Source organism: Passer domesticus, chromosome 2 (genome assembly GCF_036417665.1).
Source record: "Passer domesticus isolate bPasDom1 chromosome 2, bPasDom1.hap1, whole genome shotgun sequence".
In the NCBI taxonomy this organism is placed as follows: Eukaryota; Metazoa; Chordata; class Aves; order Passeriformes; family Passeridae; genus Passer; species Passer domesticus.
Window position 1 is genome coordinate 24,539,757 of NC_087475.1, and position 17,414 is coordinate 24,557,170.

General features: G+C 38.4%; 1 protein-coding gene across 8 annotated transcripts in view; it reads left to right on the plus strand.

Annotated features, from left to right (window-relative positions):
- Positions 1 to 17,414, plus strand: part of MYO16 (myosin XVI) — a 365,514-nt gene that overhangs the window by 40,755 nt on the left and 307,345 nt on the right. Inside the window, exons 1-2 of one of the 8 annotated variants that reach the window (XM_064407773.1) lie at positions 9,713 to 9,844; positions 12,222 to 12,342. The exons of 5 other annotated variants lie outside the window; for them this stretch is intronic. In XM_064407773.1, the coding sequence (XP_064263843.1) occupies positions 12,282 to 12,342 (61 nt within the window). In that variant the 5' untranslated portion in view covers positions 9,713 to 9,844; positions 12,222 to 12,281. Of the gene's footprint in view, positions 1 to 9,693; positions 9,845 to 12,221; positions 12,343 to 17,414 lie in introns of those variants that run through there. 2 more of the 8 variants (XM_064407771.1, XM_064407775.1) reach the window with 2 other exon arrangements.

Consider the following 17,414-nt stretch of genomic DNA (forward strand, 5'->3'; position numbering starts at 1 on the left):
TGAGAAGGATAAAATTCCTTTTCAAGATACTCTGTTGTTGATATATTTTGTTGTTGTTGATAGTGAAGAACAATATTGTTTTATTCTGTAAAACTTTATTTATGTGTGCATTTTTAATTCTCCCTCTTCTGTTCTCTTAGGGCATTGATTTTTTCTGCACAAACTGTTGATACTGTGAAAAATCAAACAATAGGTACTTATAGATTAAGAAGGTGGGCACTGTAGTTTTGAAGCTGAAATAATGTAGTAGAATACAACAATTATTTCTTTTTCCCCAAGAGACAAATCAAAATTGATGCCAATTTTTCACTCTGAAGATTGAATGAAAAAACACTCAGGAGATTTCTTCCTCCATCTTCCCTTTCTTCCACCAAAACCAGGCTTCCTATGAACCCCCCTCCCCCAATCTTACATCCTGGGAGACCTAGTTTAAATAGGAAATTTTATTCAGAACTGAATAAAATATAAGATCCTAATCATATTTCCCTACAGCTTTTCCTTTTACCCTGAGGAGAGTAAGATTGTGCCTTCTTAAAATGAGAGAATTAATAATACTCCTCTTTCACAGACATGCTGTCAAGAGAGATCTGTTGTGACTTAGAAGTATAGGCTGGCAGGCTGCCCTCTGAGCTCAGGAAGGCATGGCACCATGCCCAGACTCTTTTTCTCTGCGCTTCAGCTTTTTCACATGGCTGTGCAAAAACCAGTCAAGACTTTCTCCTAACCTTGCCTCTCCTGCTGAAGACCCATCTGTACTACCCAGAGGTTTCTGTTCTGTTCACTTTGCCTTGCAATTCACTTCTGCTCCTCGTTGTCAGCTTTCTGCCTGTAGCTGATGCATCTTGACTTTCTTACACAGACTGACTTCATTCAGCTCAGCTGTTGGATGGCTTTTCCAACTTCATAATACTTTTTGATGAGCCTCAGGTAGGGGATAGCTAATCCTTTGGATATTGCTGTAATGATGATCTGACTTGCTTTACTATGAGTTCAACCATTCTGGAGAAAGCTAAATTATTGGATGCTTTGTTAATGCATACTATATAAATACCTTGAATCAGATTGTTTTTTTTTTAAATGGGTTCAATTTCCTGTTAAGTGGTTGGACTGTAAGAAGTTATAATAAGATTATAAACAGTGACCTTTTAAAAACATTATTTTTCTTTTCACTCTGGTAAAAGGAATTAATTTTTCTTGGTGTTCTGTTCCTAATGAAGAAAAAGGAATAAGTGCAAGTAAGGAGGTGACACTAAGGAGGGAGAACACCATGCCATTGACATTTTAGAGTCATCCAAAGTTAATACTCAGTCAACCTGACTGAGTGAGAAGGCAGAAATTTTAAATGTAACTTCAGATTTATTTATTTAATATTCAAAACAAAACACTGAAAATATTTTACAATATTGAAATTTGAAATAGCATTATATCCTCAATCTCTACAGATGGTAACTTTAAAACTTATGATATATGCTATGTGATATATTAATATATGAGTTGTGCTCAGTCATACAAAGAGGAAAATGCAGAAAGCTGATGACAGCTCATGAAATGGCTATCACAGGCTGTTAACCTGCATCATCTAGACCTGCATCATCAAGACCTTCCTGTGTGATGCTGCCAGTCCTGAAGAACTTTGTTTCAGCTTCCTGCACCTGTATAGTGTATCTTGGTAGCTCTAGGCAGGATACAAAGGCAGGTGACCCTGCAGCTACCTCTCCTGACAACATCACTGTGTTAGGTATCACATTCTCACTTGAATTTATTTGTCTGACAAGGAAAACCAGAGCCAAAGAGAATACAGGCTACTGTTCCACTTACAGACAACTACAAACATGAACTATCTCATGCTTGTCACCCTGGGAGAGTTCTACTAGGATTTTGACAGCTGCACTTTTAAAGGTCCTGGAGTCATCATCAACAATTCCCTGATATCATCAGCTTTGTTTGTAGCAGCACCAGTCAAAAAAGTTTTTAAAATATTTGGCATCATCATGAAAGGTGTTGAGAACAAGACAGAGAGTGTCTGCTCTGTGTTATACTGTACTATACAACATTAATGTGCTCAAATCTTGGCAGTTGTGTGTAGGTCTGGTTTCTGTACCCCAGGAAGGGTAGTAGAGGAACAGAGAGGTGCCACTAAATTGATGAAGGGGAAGCAGCTGTCTTTAGGGACTATAGAGTCACAGGGAGAAGATGAGTGAAGTTTAACATCATAGGGCTATTAGTGGAGCTGTATGGCATTTGAACTTTGGAGGAGATAGGCTTAGAACAGATGAAAAAACTTTTATTTATTTCCCTACTGTAAGAGCTTGTGAATGCAGATAATGTAACATTTTTAAAGAAGAAAACCAAAAGAAACGGAAAATCAACAAATTAATGGGCAGTAGGCCCACAGATACTAACAGTAATAGAGAGAAGTACTGTCCAGTAATCTGAGATATATGATGGCCAATGCAGGGGAGTTTTTAGGAAATAAGCTAAAGGAGATGGGAGAAAAGAAGGCTGGAAGCCTAAACAGCACCTCAGTTGTCAGTGGCAGAGACAAAGTGGTGTGCTAGGTAGGCTGAACTTTTTTGATTTTTTTTTTCATGTTTCCTCACAGTGGTCACAAGGGTTTTATGATAAATTTGTTTGGATGAAAAAAAGGGTTTGAAACTAAATACTGCTGAGAAAATATGGTAAGACATAGTGATCTTCCTCTTGACTGCCTAGGAAGATGCCAAAACCTCTTCTAGATGGTTCCTGTGGTGCTAACCTTTTACAGTAGTTGAGGAGACAAGTTTTGCAAATTCAGAACTTCCCAGTTGTCACAGGAGACTGACCTTCATTACAGGCATCTGGGGGGCTTTCACAGGAGTCATGATTAGTCTGTAAGGGAATCTCAGCCTAAAACCTTTCAGCTTAATTCACACTCTTTATGGATTCACAAAACCAAATAATGAACACTTTTGGCCAAAATAGCCATTGCCTTTTGTAGTGAAACACTGTGTATTCCAGACTCGAAAGGATCACCTTAGATTCACAGGTTGCAGCCTATATACCTCCCTCAAAATATCAAATCCTTCTGTTCCTGAACAAGCTAGACAAAGAAAGATGTTTTTATGTTAACTTATCAGCAGTTATGAGCATAAGTGATTTCAAGTGATTCAATTGCAGTAGTATAGAAAGTACCATTAGCCAAAATCAGTGTATGTGCTTGTAGGCTTTCTAAATGCAAAGTAAATGCATTGGAAGTCAGTGTGAAGGGCTAAAACTGTGCACATACAGCTAACTAGGTGACAAGCTTCAGGTTAGAATAACTTAATAATTTTGACCACATGTTCATGCCAGAATAAGATACTAATTTATTGTTTTGGGACTTTTGATGGTTTTTTGCTTGTTTGTGAGGGGGGTGAGTTTTTGTTTTGCTTTGTTTCTGCTGTGTACTAGAGGCAGCTACCTCTGTTCTATAGTGAATTATGATGACAACTCACACTACTGACCCTGAGATATCTACTTTTCAAATGGGTGTATGAGAGTATCGGGATCTAAACAAAATTCTGGTTAATGATGTACATCCTTCCCTGGAAGGGAATATAGAACAAGGAGCTGTGACTTCCTTCGGCTGTGGAGCTGTTAAAGAATAAGTTTTCCCCTGGATACATTTTAGCATCATTTGACAACAGACTTCAGCAACACAAAATTCTAAACAAGAGTTCTTTGCTCCATGTGATATTGGTTAAACCAATGTTGTTGGTGTCTTATTATTGATTAAAATAATTTCGTAAGTGAAGGACAGTTGTTTGAAGCTAAGTTCACACGTGTTTTTTACGGATAAAAAGAAAAGTGTTTTGCAACATTTGAATTCATGGCATATTCCTTCATGTGGAAGAAATATCCCCAGAAATGTGACCAAGTATGGGTGGCTGAAGTGTATGCCTTTGTTAAAATAGACTGTTACAAATGTCTCAGACCAGCACACTCTCTCTTGGCTTGCAGAGACTTCTTCAGTTATCCTAGGATATATATGTTCAGGGTGCTTCTTTGTTTGGACTGAGTCCATCCAAGAGACTATTGAGTCTTTAGGATGAAGATGATAGCTGTGTGTACCCACTGTTTAACATAACTTTGTTCAATAAATTTGAAAATTTTTGTCATCAAAGTACATGTATATGGGAAATCGAAGTCCTAGTGTGATATGACGTACCCAGAGATCTGAAAGCCATCACGAACTAGGGATCATCTTTCTTGATCCATGTTTGTGAGCTCCTCTACAGTAGAAAACACAGAGTACAGTCAAGAGCCAACCTCACCTCCCTTTCACTAACTTAAAAAGAAGCAGGCTATTGAGGCTGCTGATGTTTTCTTTGTATCACTAAGGCAATTTCCTTATCACTGCCTCCTTTCTATATTCTTCTTCTCCACACAGCCTAAGTTTTGTTGTGACATTACTGTTGAATGCAATATCTGCATATTCTCCCACTGTGATCATTTGAGTCTGTTGAGGTCTGTGTTTTACTTCCAAGTTTTTATGAAAGACAATAAATACATTTTGAAAAAAACTAACTAAATAGAATTTTACTTATGAGACACAGAACTGCAATTCTATCGTTCATGATTTTATTTTGCTCTCTCCTTTGGGACATGTTTCAAGACATTAACCATCTACCTGGGTTCCATATATAGTAAAAGAATACAATCTATAGTGTCCACTGAATAGTGAGATTATAACTTTATATACCTGCTTTAAACCAAGTGCAAAAAGAGCTAGTTTTGGTGATGACACTATTCACTGAGTGCACTGCTACCTTATTACAGAAAGAGTAATGGTGCAAAAGGGTCTTCTTGCTAGCTTTGATGGAGGTTTGTATAATACTTTTGTTTTCTAACTTTCCCATGTCTTTGATTCACCAGTAGTTATTGGTGAACAATAATAGTAATAACCAAGTTATTACTAGGTTGCTGTAGACAAAAAAAAAAAAATCCTCATTTCTGGTTTGGAAAGGGCAGTTTTGAGATTCTGCTTCTCTCCATGTCTGTGTTGTTTTATGCTTAACTTGCTTGAAATAGAATGACAAAAAGCTTGGGTTATGTAGGAACAAACCTGAAAGCTTGTTGAGAGATGCAAAGAAAGAGCAGACAACTAAACCAGATTCACTTAAGAAAAGGGTACTTTTGAACTTTGAAGTCTCCATGCCAAGCCATAGGGTGTAGTTAGTACATTGCAGTGGTCTGTGACTCTCATTTTTGTAGGAAACTGGGAAAAGGAGAGATGTGCAAAAGTAACAAGATGCTGTTTTTAGAAAGGACTAAATAATTATAACTGAGGGGAAAATAAAGCTCATTTCAGTATTAGCATGAGCATTTTTCATCAAAATCTTCATAGAGTTATGTTCAGGTATCATTACTTTGCATGTGTCTCTGCTGGGAGATGAAGGAGATCCTACTGTGTCCTGTGTGGGAGCTTGAAAAATGATCAATGTTTATGAGGTTGTGGGGAAAAGGAGTTGGCCAAGATTGTTGTAATATAGTTTGCAGAGGCATTTTGCTGCTGACTTTGCCCCTTCATAGGCGTAAATGAACTTTATCACAAAACCAGCTTTTCAAGGCTGTGGTCAAACTGGTGGCCAAAGGAAGTGCTGGAAGCAGGACAGTCCCTAACTCCAGGTATTGTTCTGCCTGCCCTGGTTTGCACGCACTGCACACAGATGGCAGCATCCCCACTGGTGCTCCCACCAGTGAAAGCAGATGGCAATGGGCAGCTCTGCCTGCTCCCAGCCTGATAGACCTGCTGTCCACTTCACTGAAGCTCTCTGCCATCATTCCTCTTTTTCCTTTCACCTGCATAAAATCTGTTTGCTCATTTATCATGGAGGTATATTTTATCCCACAGAACAGGAAAATGACTGCATGCACTCATGCAATTTGGGACATGGCTTTGCTAGTTACACCAGCCACTGCTCACTGCCAAAATGCCAGCCGACAGACATGTAGCCAGTTGTTTGCTGAATTTTGTCAAGGTGGTCTAGACCACTTTTGTAACTTTTTTTCAAATTCTTTATAAAATAGCCCGTTTGACTGCCTTGTATGACAGGCAGCAACCCCTGCAGTTATGTTGGTTAAGGGTATAATGGTGAAGATCTGGGAAAGCAGCAGTGGAAGCTGGGGATGATGCTTGCACAGTCCACTTTTCCATATTCACAGCATTTTTTTTTTTAATAAGCATCTTAGCCTGTTTTGTTCTATCTCAGTATTGGATTTGCATTGTGCTTGGGCTATATGTAATATTTTTTTAATGTTGTATAGCTATGCTATGTTTGTGTGGTTGCAGTGATCCAATTTCATGGAGTATACAAGATGTGCACAAAAATAATAAAAACCCCACAATTTGAACAGAGCAACTTAGGTGTAAGCCCAGAATATTAAGTTGAAATCATAGCATAAAAGTTAAGTGCAAGAGCCTAAACAGATGTGAATAAAGCTTCAATCCTGTGATTATGCCCACATGGTCCTCAAGGTCTTTTAGCTACTCAGTCAGTGGATATCTGCAGCTGTAGCCAGCTACCTTGTGCACCAAAATGAGTTATGGCTCTTGAACCTGTTTGCATATCTGAACCTGCCCAGATGCAAGACTTAGGGAAACGTTTAGTAGTTTTGGATTTGCTATTCTCATGTGGGTCTATTTCACAATGAATGAATATTGCATTGGGTGTATAATTCACGTTAGGTACATCATGCAGTAGATTTTTTTTTTAATGTATGCTTTAGGAACTGGATTTCCAACGCAACTGTGGCCACCTTGTGGATTCTTCAAAAGAAAATTATATCTTATATTATCAAAAAGTAGCTAGGACAATTTTGATAATTAAAAACTTCTCTGTTGTGTGTTAGTTCTGGTTAATAGTTTTCAGTCATCACTTTTTACTTGTTAGAAATTAATTATTCTTAGTAAATGTTAGTAGTTAATTATTGTTAGTAAATGTAAGCAGCACTACTACTTCTGCTACTAGGACTGTTAAATATATGCTTTCCACTATAAAGTTATCATTTTTCATGAAAAGATTATTGAAATTGGTAAAGTTTAGCTGTGAAGGAGGAGAAAAGAGTAATTTCAGTCACACTGTATATCTCCTTTAGAATTGGGGTTCTTTAACATCTCCTTCACTTCTTAGAAATGGATTTCTGGGAAAGAACACACTGAAGATGGGGCGAGTTGACCTTGTTTGTCTGCTGGATGCCCACCCAGCTTCTCTCTCCCTTGCGTTTTTCAACAGAAAATGAAGAAAATAAGACAAATCTGGTGGGTCCAGATAAGGACAGTGTTATCTGTTACCATCATGGGTTAAAACAGAGCGGTAGCATGCCCAACTGATAGCATCTTGCCATGTAAATCCAGTAAAGAAGTCAGATGAAGAAAAGCGGGATATTGCCTTTCCAGTATTAGCCTGCTTGCCAGGCCTGCTCTGTTGCAAGTTTTAATTCTACACGAAGAACATCACCAGCATGTGTGAAACTACTTGACCTGCCTAATGGAGCCTCAAGTGGCTCAGGCTGTGCAGCCAGAACAGGTTTCTCACAGTGTGAGAGACACCCTGAGCTGTCAGAGCTCTGGACACCTGCAGTCAAGATAATTAGAAGCTTCAGGATCTCTGGCACTGGTACAGGTTAAGTAAATGGGGATGTCCAAAGTGCCTCCTCATGGCTAGCTACTCCAGCTTTGGACATGTTGGTACTGAGACTTCCAGCCACCTACTGGGAAGTCAGGCAAGATTTAATTTCAGTTCTTTGAAAGGTGGTTCATTAAATCAGGTTAGAATCAGCTGATGACTCTTTCTGGTGAGACTCTTGTTTTGCTAGAGAGTTTCTCAGTGGCTGCATTTCTGACCATAAAAGTGACTGTTCCACAAGCTACTATCAAGTGGCTGCCAAAATAAGAGTAGTGGAGGCAAAAATGTTGGAAGTGAGTTGAAGTGATGATAAAGCCTGTTCCAAAAGATATTGGACAAGGTGAGATGCATGTGTCATGCATATTATTCCCTTGTGTCACTACTTTTCTCAAGGTTGCACAACAGAAATGGGCTGTTATCATATGACACTGTAGTAATGTCCTGGCAAGGCCAGACAGATAGAAAGCAACTCATCAGTAATTTAAATAGAGTGCTATAGTAGGGATACACCAGGAAAAGGCTTTCAGACTTTAAAAAATAGAAAAAAATGAAGTGTATTATAAATTGAAAAAAACCTCAACCCCAACATTTTTTCTTCATTCATTCCTTTTATGATTATCCTGCAATATGGTGTTGTAAACTGTGTATATTCTTTCTGTTTCTTCATTTTGCTTCTGTATGTTCTGCTCTAATTAATTTAGATTCTTATTAATCTTAGAAACACTTATGGTCCAGAGGCATTTCTGTAACTGCAAAACTACTTTTTTCATTTTTAAATCAAAAAACCTTTTTTCGTACCTTTCACACATGAGCCCATCAGCCATAACTGCTACACACTGTATATAGCTCCCCTAGAGGATCATTTTACATATTTTTGGATGCCCAAGATTCTTCATGTTTGCTGACATGTTAAAAAGTTCTTAATTGATTAGCTTTAATAGATTTTTTTAATGCATTATTATACTTCCTATAGCCTTTTATTGGTATTGCTTCCTGAATTCTCTTTGACTGAATAAAGTTATTTCTTTTTCCTTCTATTGACATTTAGTTAACTCATGAAATATAAATCAAGCTGAAACATTTTCCTTGAGTCTTGGTTACAAGGAAGAGCTCAAGATGCAATGTGATGGCTTAGAGAGCACATCTGTAAGTTGTTTTCACAGAAAGAGAACTTATGTATCAGACTGACAATATATAAATGACAATATTCCACGGAAATGCCCCTTTCTTAAGACTTGTTGACTTTCAATAAGGATATAAGTTCAATAAGAACTTTAATTAAGAAAAGAAAAAAAGCTTTTATTGTTTTTTGATGCATTTGTGCTCTATACCCAGTGATTTTTTAAAAAGGTTGAAAAGTTAACCTTACAATCATGCCTATACCCAGATCCTGCTGAATCAAGCAGATACCATTTACATTAGAGTAACTGAATTTGAACCTATATCACTGTATATGAAGAGGACTCTTCTTAATCAGTATTTTCTTCTGATAGATCAGTGGTGTGAGATGTGGGGTGCTTAACAAATATGCAAACATCCATTAATACCAAGAGAGTTTTCTGGTACAATTTGACCTTCAAGAAAGTTTGTTATAAACATAGTGCCAAGCAACCAGCAGTGTTCGAAAGAACATTTGAAGAATGGTGTGAGATTGTAATTGTAAACAATATTGCAATCTGCTTTGTGAACAATCCATCATTTGTCCGTGTGGTTTTGTTCCCACTGTTTAATATGGTGGGAGTGTTTTCTGTTGCTTTGTTCATTGTATTTTAACACTATGCCAACTTTTCTGTTGTAGCAGTAGTGAAGTGTTTCTAATGACTTACCATGGTTTTAACTATGGCATTATTATCTTTTTTTTAGGAGCTTTTTGAGTTTTGGGTCCAGCACTGAATACTTGGGGCTTTATTCTTCTCTCTAGAGCACTATGGTCAGCAGCATAAAGATATTGGCAATTAAGTGGAAAAACTCAAAACAGTCTGCTAGGCAGGACATGTGCTAGCACAATGTGTTCAAAATAACTTTTTTTTTTTTGAGGGGAGGAGGCTGGAGGAGTATATCCCTCCCACCTTTGAATTGCATGACTTTAAAGGGAAGCCGATCAAGTGCTCTGAGGTGGAATATCTAGAGGTTACTCAGCAGCAGTATGATAGATCGTATAAGGTTCAGGAAATGCTTTGAAAACAGCTGGAGATGAGGTGAGTATCAGATGAAGAATGAGTGGCTGCAATGTTTTTTGGTTTTTTTTCTTAGACTAACGGCCCCAGCTGGAGCTAAATGGGCTAAATAGATCAATACAGTGACAGTGTTTTGGGGAAACCTGTTTCCCCAAAAGAAGTAAGGACACTTATGAGAGGGTGGGGGATAACGATTCTTCTCATTTGTTAGAGCATACTTTGTCTTGTGTGGGTTGTTCAGAATACAAATTTTTGATTAAAATTATCCACTGAAGTTGTTCTTCAATAGAATTTTCTCAGAAGCATTATTAAAATTATCCCTGAAACTGCCTCAGAGCGCTTAACTCTGGGCTTCTGCTGCATGTGTAACTCCTATGTAGAAGGCTCGTGTAAGTATTTCAATTTCGTGGAAGATGACTAAGGTACAGTGAAAAGACTTGCCTGAAGTCATTCAAGAGGTTTGCAGCACTTGAAGGAATTAGGGTATTTGAGGTGTAGAGAGTCCAAGACTAGTTGGAGCTCTGTTACGCTTGTGCTGCACGTTGCTGGTAGTCTGTAATTCAGATGCTGGCTAAAGCAGGCTTCTGGGAATGAGTCCTGATTAATCAAACAAGGATGGCCAGTTTAGTCTCAGGCAAAACAGGAACTGCAATCAATAGAGTTAGACCTTTAGATGATGTTTCCTGAAAAAGCAAGCACTGTGGAAAATACACTCCCAGTCCTGAAGTTAATTTAGAGGGGGGCTTTCAAACAAATAGGATCTCCTTGAGAAATGCCAAGGTGCAATTTCTAAGATATTATCCAGAAGAACTGATCTTAGAGGATGCATTTAAATGTACAGGAGTCTAAAAATGTCAAAAACTTACTTTTTATGCTGGTTTTGAGAGAAGTCTTTTGCTCAAAATTTTAGGTGTATAATCTTTCCTCCAGAAGTACATGCTTTTTGGGTGCAAGGCAAATACCAGCCTAGGAGCAAAGTAGTTTTTTATAAAATTGTCAGTGGAGAATAAAATGCATGTAATTTATATAAACTGCTTAAATTCCTGTTCCCTGAAATATGGTTGAAGATAGGGCATGAATCAATTTGGACCTCAGGTGTACTCGTGCCATTTTGGATTCTTACTTTTGCAGTAGGATTGATCAGTGGAAAACAGCATGACAATAATAAAGGTCTCAGCCAGACTGTGAAGTCAAATGTTGATCCTTATTTATCATTGTTTAATAACAGAATGGAAGCAGTGAAGCACAAATTCTCAGCAGAATACTTTTTTTTTTGACAGCTGAAAAGAAAGATGCCTGTGCCATTAGAAATGGATGCTGCAGCCCCTAGAAACTTGATGGGGTTTTTTTCTGAAAAAGGGAAAAAGAAAAGGGAAAAAATAAAAGATGACTATGGTTTGGAATCCCAGGAGTTGTGACCATACGATCAAAATTATGCTCTCTGTAATTGCAAAACTGGGATTGAACAGCAGTGAGATGGCATTAAGTCATTTTTTGTCTCAGTACTCTCTACCTTTGTCTCACCTGGGTGCTCCTACATACCTTTGGATATAGCTGTCTTCACAAACTGTTCCACTGTGAGGAAAGATTGGGTGGAAAGGAACAAAGGTGCAATGAGGCATGGCTTGTCAAGCTGTTGATGTTGTGCTTAAGTGAATACTCTTGTGCTGTAATATGTCTACAGTCCTGATCTCTTAATTTTTTTGTTTAGTGACCTGGTCACAATACGCTGTCATTCCCATGCAGGCAGTGGCCTTGAGTTTATTCCTGAGGGCCAGAATTATTGTACACTCAGGTTTTATCCCATTGCATAGTAATGATGTGGCTTAGGTGCTTGCCCAGACCTAAGTGCCATGTTTCTATATTCTGCAGTTCTGACATAATCTATTTGTTTTGATAATTTAATAATTCCTTAATACTTGAATCCTCTGTTGCCTGTGATTAAGAATGGATGGGGCAATGGTAACTGTGGAAGAGAGGCACAGACAGTAAGACCCTTGTTCATTTGCTGGATTCTTCCTCTGGAGCTGTTGTGAGAAAGTTTGTCTTGGGAGTTTTGGATGATTGAACAATAGAAGCTAATGTGGGGGGGAGGGAGGGAGAGAGGGAGGGAGGAGAGCAAGGAGTGGGTTACACTGTGTACTGTTAAATTATAGTGGAAACTCTCAGGAAGGAAGACTTTTGGAGTTGCTCCCTCCAAATTTCTTTTTATTATTTTCCCTGTAAAAGTGATATGCTGTTTCCTTACTAATCAGGCTAGGTCATATCCCAGGTCATCAACTTTACATAAGCTTTCTTTTGTCACCAGTATTCATGTGCCCCAAATTCTTCTGGCTAGTTAAATGCTTAATCAACTGTGTTTCATCAGTTTAATAATATTTAGGTTTCACTATTACAGTTTTGCAATCATCTTATGGAGATGTCCTGGACTAAGTAAACTTGAGACCCAGACCTCATCATGTCAGCATCCAAAAAAGCAGTCAGTCTTTATTTTATACCCCATTTTCCTACTATGCAAGGTCAGTTTCTGTTTTCCCTATTTAAGACTAAACTGGTTTATACTATTTGGATATAAAGTAAGCAATTTTTCACATAATTAACTTGTTTCCAGTATTCATATTCTTCTCTGCGTGGAGGTCAAAAGAGGGCTATGAAAAGCTGTGCCTTTAAAGTGGCTTTTATTAGAGCTAATTAGGATATGTTATTGTCTTGTACAGAGGCTTTTGAGTACAAGTCCACTGTAAGCTAAGCATTGCATGAAGTTCAATTCTATCAGGTTTGCTGTCTTAGAGTAACTATTGGCACCTAAAAAAATTATAGTAAATACTCTTTCCTGTTGCATATGGTTTTCTTTTAAGCACTGATAGTAGACATTATAAAATGCAGGCTAAACTGTCCATGTGTATTTTCCTGCCCTTTTCCTTTCATTTTCCCTTTGTGTGTGACAATGTATGCTACTTCCATGATTTTTTCTTCCAAAGGTACACTAGGATTCTTTCAGTCTTTGTTAGAAGCCGACAGGGAGTGTTTCACTCCCAAGCAAAGCACTCGGGCTCATAGTTTTGAAAGAGGAAAAACAGATTTAAAGATGCTTCCCATAAGCTTGCCTGCTGCCATTTTCCATGGCAATTCATTAGCTGCTAGGAAAATGTAAATGGGCCCTTTGGAGCTATTATTCTGACAGCCTTATGCTGGAATTTTGTCTTAAAAGTGCTACACAATGCAAAGTTATCTTACATGAAAGTTGTTTGGCATATTTTAAGGTTTTGTGTTTGCTTTGTATGTTAATAATACTTGTAGAAAAATAGCAGAGAAAAAGGACATTTGTCACATTTTTGGCAAACACTTTCCTCCATTTTCTTTGTCTTAGAGAGCAAGATGAAAAGCTTGTGTTGTTACATTGGCTTATGATGTTCACTCAGTCACTGTTATTTAATAAATGCACATCTAGATGAGTAATTTTGTATGTAACTGGATTTTTCAGCTTATAAAAGAATATTTTTGGTAGTTGTAAAATTGTGGACCAGTAATATAGTACATGCAAGTTTTACTACTGTGTAAACAGAAAGAGCTTTGAAGTAAGACTTTTTCTGCAGGACTGTTTTTTAATAAGGGAAAAGATGTAGGTTTTCGGGTTATTTTTTTTTTTTCCAAATCAAGGATCTCTTATTTCTATTACTTTATCTTCCTGTGATGGCACTTCTCAAAGGAAATATGATTACATGTATTTCAGTCACCTTAAGGAGTTGGTTCATCTCCTGGTCCTTTTTTTTTTTTTTTTTTAGTAGACTTCTAATGCAGGTATAATTGTATTAGCAGTGCTCTTCATGCTATAGCTCAGTTTGGGACTCACAGCCATGTTTTCAAAGCCAAAACTTCTTTCTTTTCTTCTTTTGGCACAATTGAACAAAAAAAAATAGTATCTTCTCATTAATGAAAAGTGTTAGAACTGTATGTCACAGTGTGACTGTAGAATGCTGTGAAACTGTCACTGGGGCAGTCCATGGGTCATGCTGGGTGTTTTGTTTTATTTTTAAATTCTCTTTCTTTTGAGTACTCTTGACTTTGGTCTTTTTTTTTCTTAACAAGATTCAGGCACTGGAGTCTTTCAAGCTAAGCCAGGAAAGTAGTTCCCAATGGGAATATTTGTGTTCTGTTTTAGTCTACTCACCCAGAACACAATAAGCAGGTCACTTCTAATCCAATATTTTTTTTCAGAGTGCTGTGATGTTCATAGTAGGCTCATACCAGTGCTTCAACATTGTCTCAAACAGAAACAAACAAACTCAAAATAATAAAACACCCACAAACACATACAAGTGCACAATATATTTTAAATGCATGAATATTTATTATAGAAGGGAGAAGTATTGAAGTGTGCCATTCTCAAACAACTCTATTCTGATTAGTGTCATACCTTGTTGCTGAAGCTGTAATTAAGGAGAAATCACTCCCCTTGGTTGCGTAGCTGATGTGTTTCCTTCCTGCCAAGTACTTCTGCAACACCTGAATCATAAGCTGCTAATTCAGTATGGCCTTAGTGTTAATATTGGACCTTATCCAGAGAAAATTTTGTTAATTTGGAGGGTATCCCAAAGTGAGAGAAAAAAAAAAGCACTGATTTTTATTTTTTGTTCATCTACTTTTCTACTCTTACTCTTCACTGTTGCTGCTTGCTGTCTGTGACACAGGAAGAACTAGTAGGGTTAAATGATATTTCTGTACTTTGAAGAGCTGTAGGGATTTTTCTTCTTCATTTCCAGAATAACCTTTCAGACCCTTAGGAGTGGCACTCAGTCATCAGGAGTGCAGGAGACAGTGCTGTATCAGGCAAGGGAAGGGAGATGAGCACCAGGCTGCCCAGTGGAAGCAGGGTGTCCCATGGGTGCTGGGCACTACCTTATGAGGGAGGCCTGGAAGAGTGAGTGGGGCAAGGCTGGCTTTTGGGCAAGTGGAGAGCAGTGATGCTGGAGCAGGTGCCAAAGCAGCTGCTAATGGTGCAGGGAGCTAAATGCCCTGGCCCCCATATGTAGTCAGATACAAAGCATTTCAATGAGAGTCATAAAAAATATGAGCCCAGAGAGGCCTGAATTTACTTCTACATGCATCTGGGTATTTCTTTTGTGGAATTCAGAACTGGTTAGTATGGGTATGATCCCAATTCTTCCTTCCACTGATTTGTACTACTGTCATGGTTTCTGTTTGGTCCAGCTGAACAGAAGGCCAAGTCTGGACATTTACACCCTACCTGTTTCTTTATACAAATCCAGAGTAGCTCAAGTGAGAAGTATACGGGGAAGTGAATTGAAGCATACAGTTAGATTATACCATGGTCCCTAAATAACAAAAGGTATTAGTGTAATAAATTATAAAATTTTGCAAACCTAAAATAAAACTAATTAAAAGTAAAAAAAAATTTAAAAAATTCAAATAATTTGGATATGTCTAATTTAGCTTATACTTGTCTTGTTTCTGACTGATTACATATTTTATCTATAATTTTATTCATTTCCTCAATTCATTGCAAAATAATATCTTAATTTTTGAATAACTAATTTATAAAAATTGGGCTCAAAAGGTAATTAAAATGTTACTCTTAAATTGTCATACTGAAACTTAAAAGTGACAGACTCAAAAAGAAGTTAACATTTCATAGAAAGCTTAACATTTCCTAAAAGGATGTTCCATAGAAAGATATTTCATAGTTTCCAGGAGTTAAATGTGTAAAACAAACAAATTTATTTCATGTTAAATAAATATAATTTTTCTTTTAATTTTGACTCAAAATTATGATTTAAAACTTGAGGGTATGGTATTAAATTGACTAAAAACCAATTGGCTCCTGGTTACTATTCTTTTAACAATTTAACATTTCTTTTATTAATATAACTACAAATTATTTAATAATACAAAGCAAAGCAATGAGATGTTCTTCACATCAATTTGGCTGATCATCTCTGTTTCAAAACTTCAGTTATCTTGTTCTTCTGTTGGGAAACTCAAGTTTGAAGGTTTTCTCTCTTCAAGGAAATTCAGTTCAGCAAAAGGTCATGATCAAGTGTAGCATAGTAGACTTGGGTGCAGTTATAACATTGTTCTTTCTAGAACATACAACTTAACAACTGGGTTAATTTTCCAGAAAATATTTCAAATATAACAAACAGTTCATTTTTTAAAAAACATAAAAAACATATATTCAAAATAAAACCACTAAATTCTTCAAAATTCAAAACTTTAAGGGCGAGGGTTAGGGTTTGGGTTAGGGTTTTGAAAACCACAAAGCCCAGGGCTTCAGGCACAATGCAGTTGCAAATAGAATCACAAGAGGAATGCAAGGTGAGTGCAACATGCCTTCCTTCACAGCTTTTTCCTTGGAACCACCCCTAGTCCTATGCTGCTTTTCCTGCCTCAGGCAAGGGTTAGGGTTCGGGTTAGGGTTTTCAAAACCACAAAGCCCAGGACTCCAGACACACTGCAGCTGCAAAGGGCATCCCTAGCGGAACACGAAACTGCCACAACATGCCTTCATCCACAGCGTTTTTCCCAGGATCCAGCCCTAGCCCTAGGCTGCTTTTCCTGCCTAGGGCTAGGGTTAGGTTTAAGATTAGGGTAAGGGTTAGGGATAGGGTTTTGAAAATCACAAAGCCCAGGGCTCCAGGCACACTGCAACTGCAATGGGAATCCCTAGGGGAACATAAAATTTCCAGAAAATGCCTTCCTTCACAGCTTTTTCCGGGGATCCACCCCAGCCCTAGGCTACTTTCCTGCCTTGGGCTAGGATTAGGTTTAGGATTAGGGTTTGGGATAGGGTTGTGAAAACCACAAAGCCCAGGGCTCCAGGCACACTGCAGCTGCAAATGGGATCCCCAGGGGAACACAAAACTGCCACAACATGCCTTCCTTCACAGGTTTTTCCCTTCAACCAGCCCTTGACCTATGCTGCTTTTCCTGCTTCAGGATAGGGTTAGGGTTAGACCTAGGGTTAGGGTTTTGAAAACCAGAAAGCCCAGGGCTCCTGCCACAGTGCAGCTGCACAGGGCATCCCTAGGGGAACACAAAACTGCCACAATATGCCTTCCTCCACAGCTTTTTCCCGGGAACCAGTTCTAGCCCTAGGCTGCTTTTTTTGCCTAGGGTTAGGGTTAGAATTAGGGTTAGGGTTTGGAAAACCACAAAGCCCAGGGTTCCAGGAACAGTGCAGCTGCAAAGGGCATCCCTAGGAGAACACAAAACTGCCACAACATGCCTTCTTCCACAGCTTTTTCCCGGGATCCAGCCCTAGCCATAGGCTGCTTTTCCTGCCTCAGGCTAGAGTTAGGGTTAGGGTTAGGGATAGGGTTTTGAAAACCACAAAGCCCAGAGTTCCCGGCACACTGCAGCTGCAAAGGGCATCCTAAGGGGAACACAAAACTGCCACAACATGCCTTCCTTCACAGCTTTTTCCCGGGATCCAGCCCTTGCCCTAGGGTTCTTTTCCTGCCTAGCGTTAGGGATTCGAAAATCACAAAGCCCAGGGCTCCAGGCACACTGCAGCTGCACAGGGCATCCGTGGGGTAACACAAAACTGCCACAACATGCTTTACTCCACAGC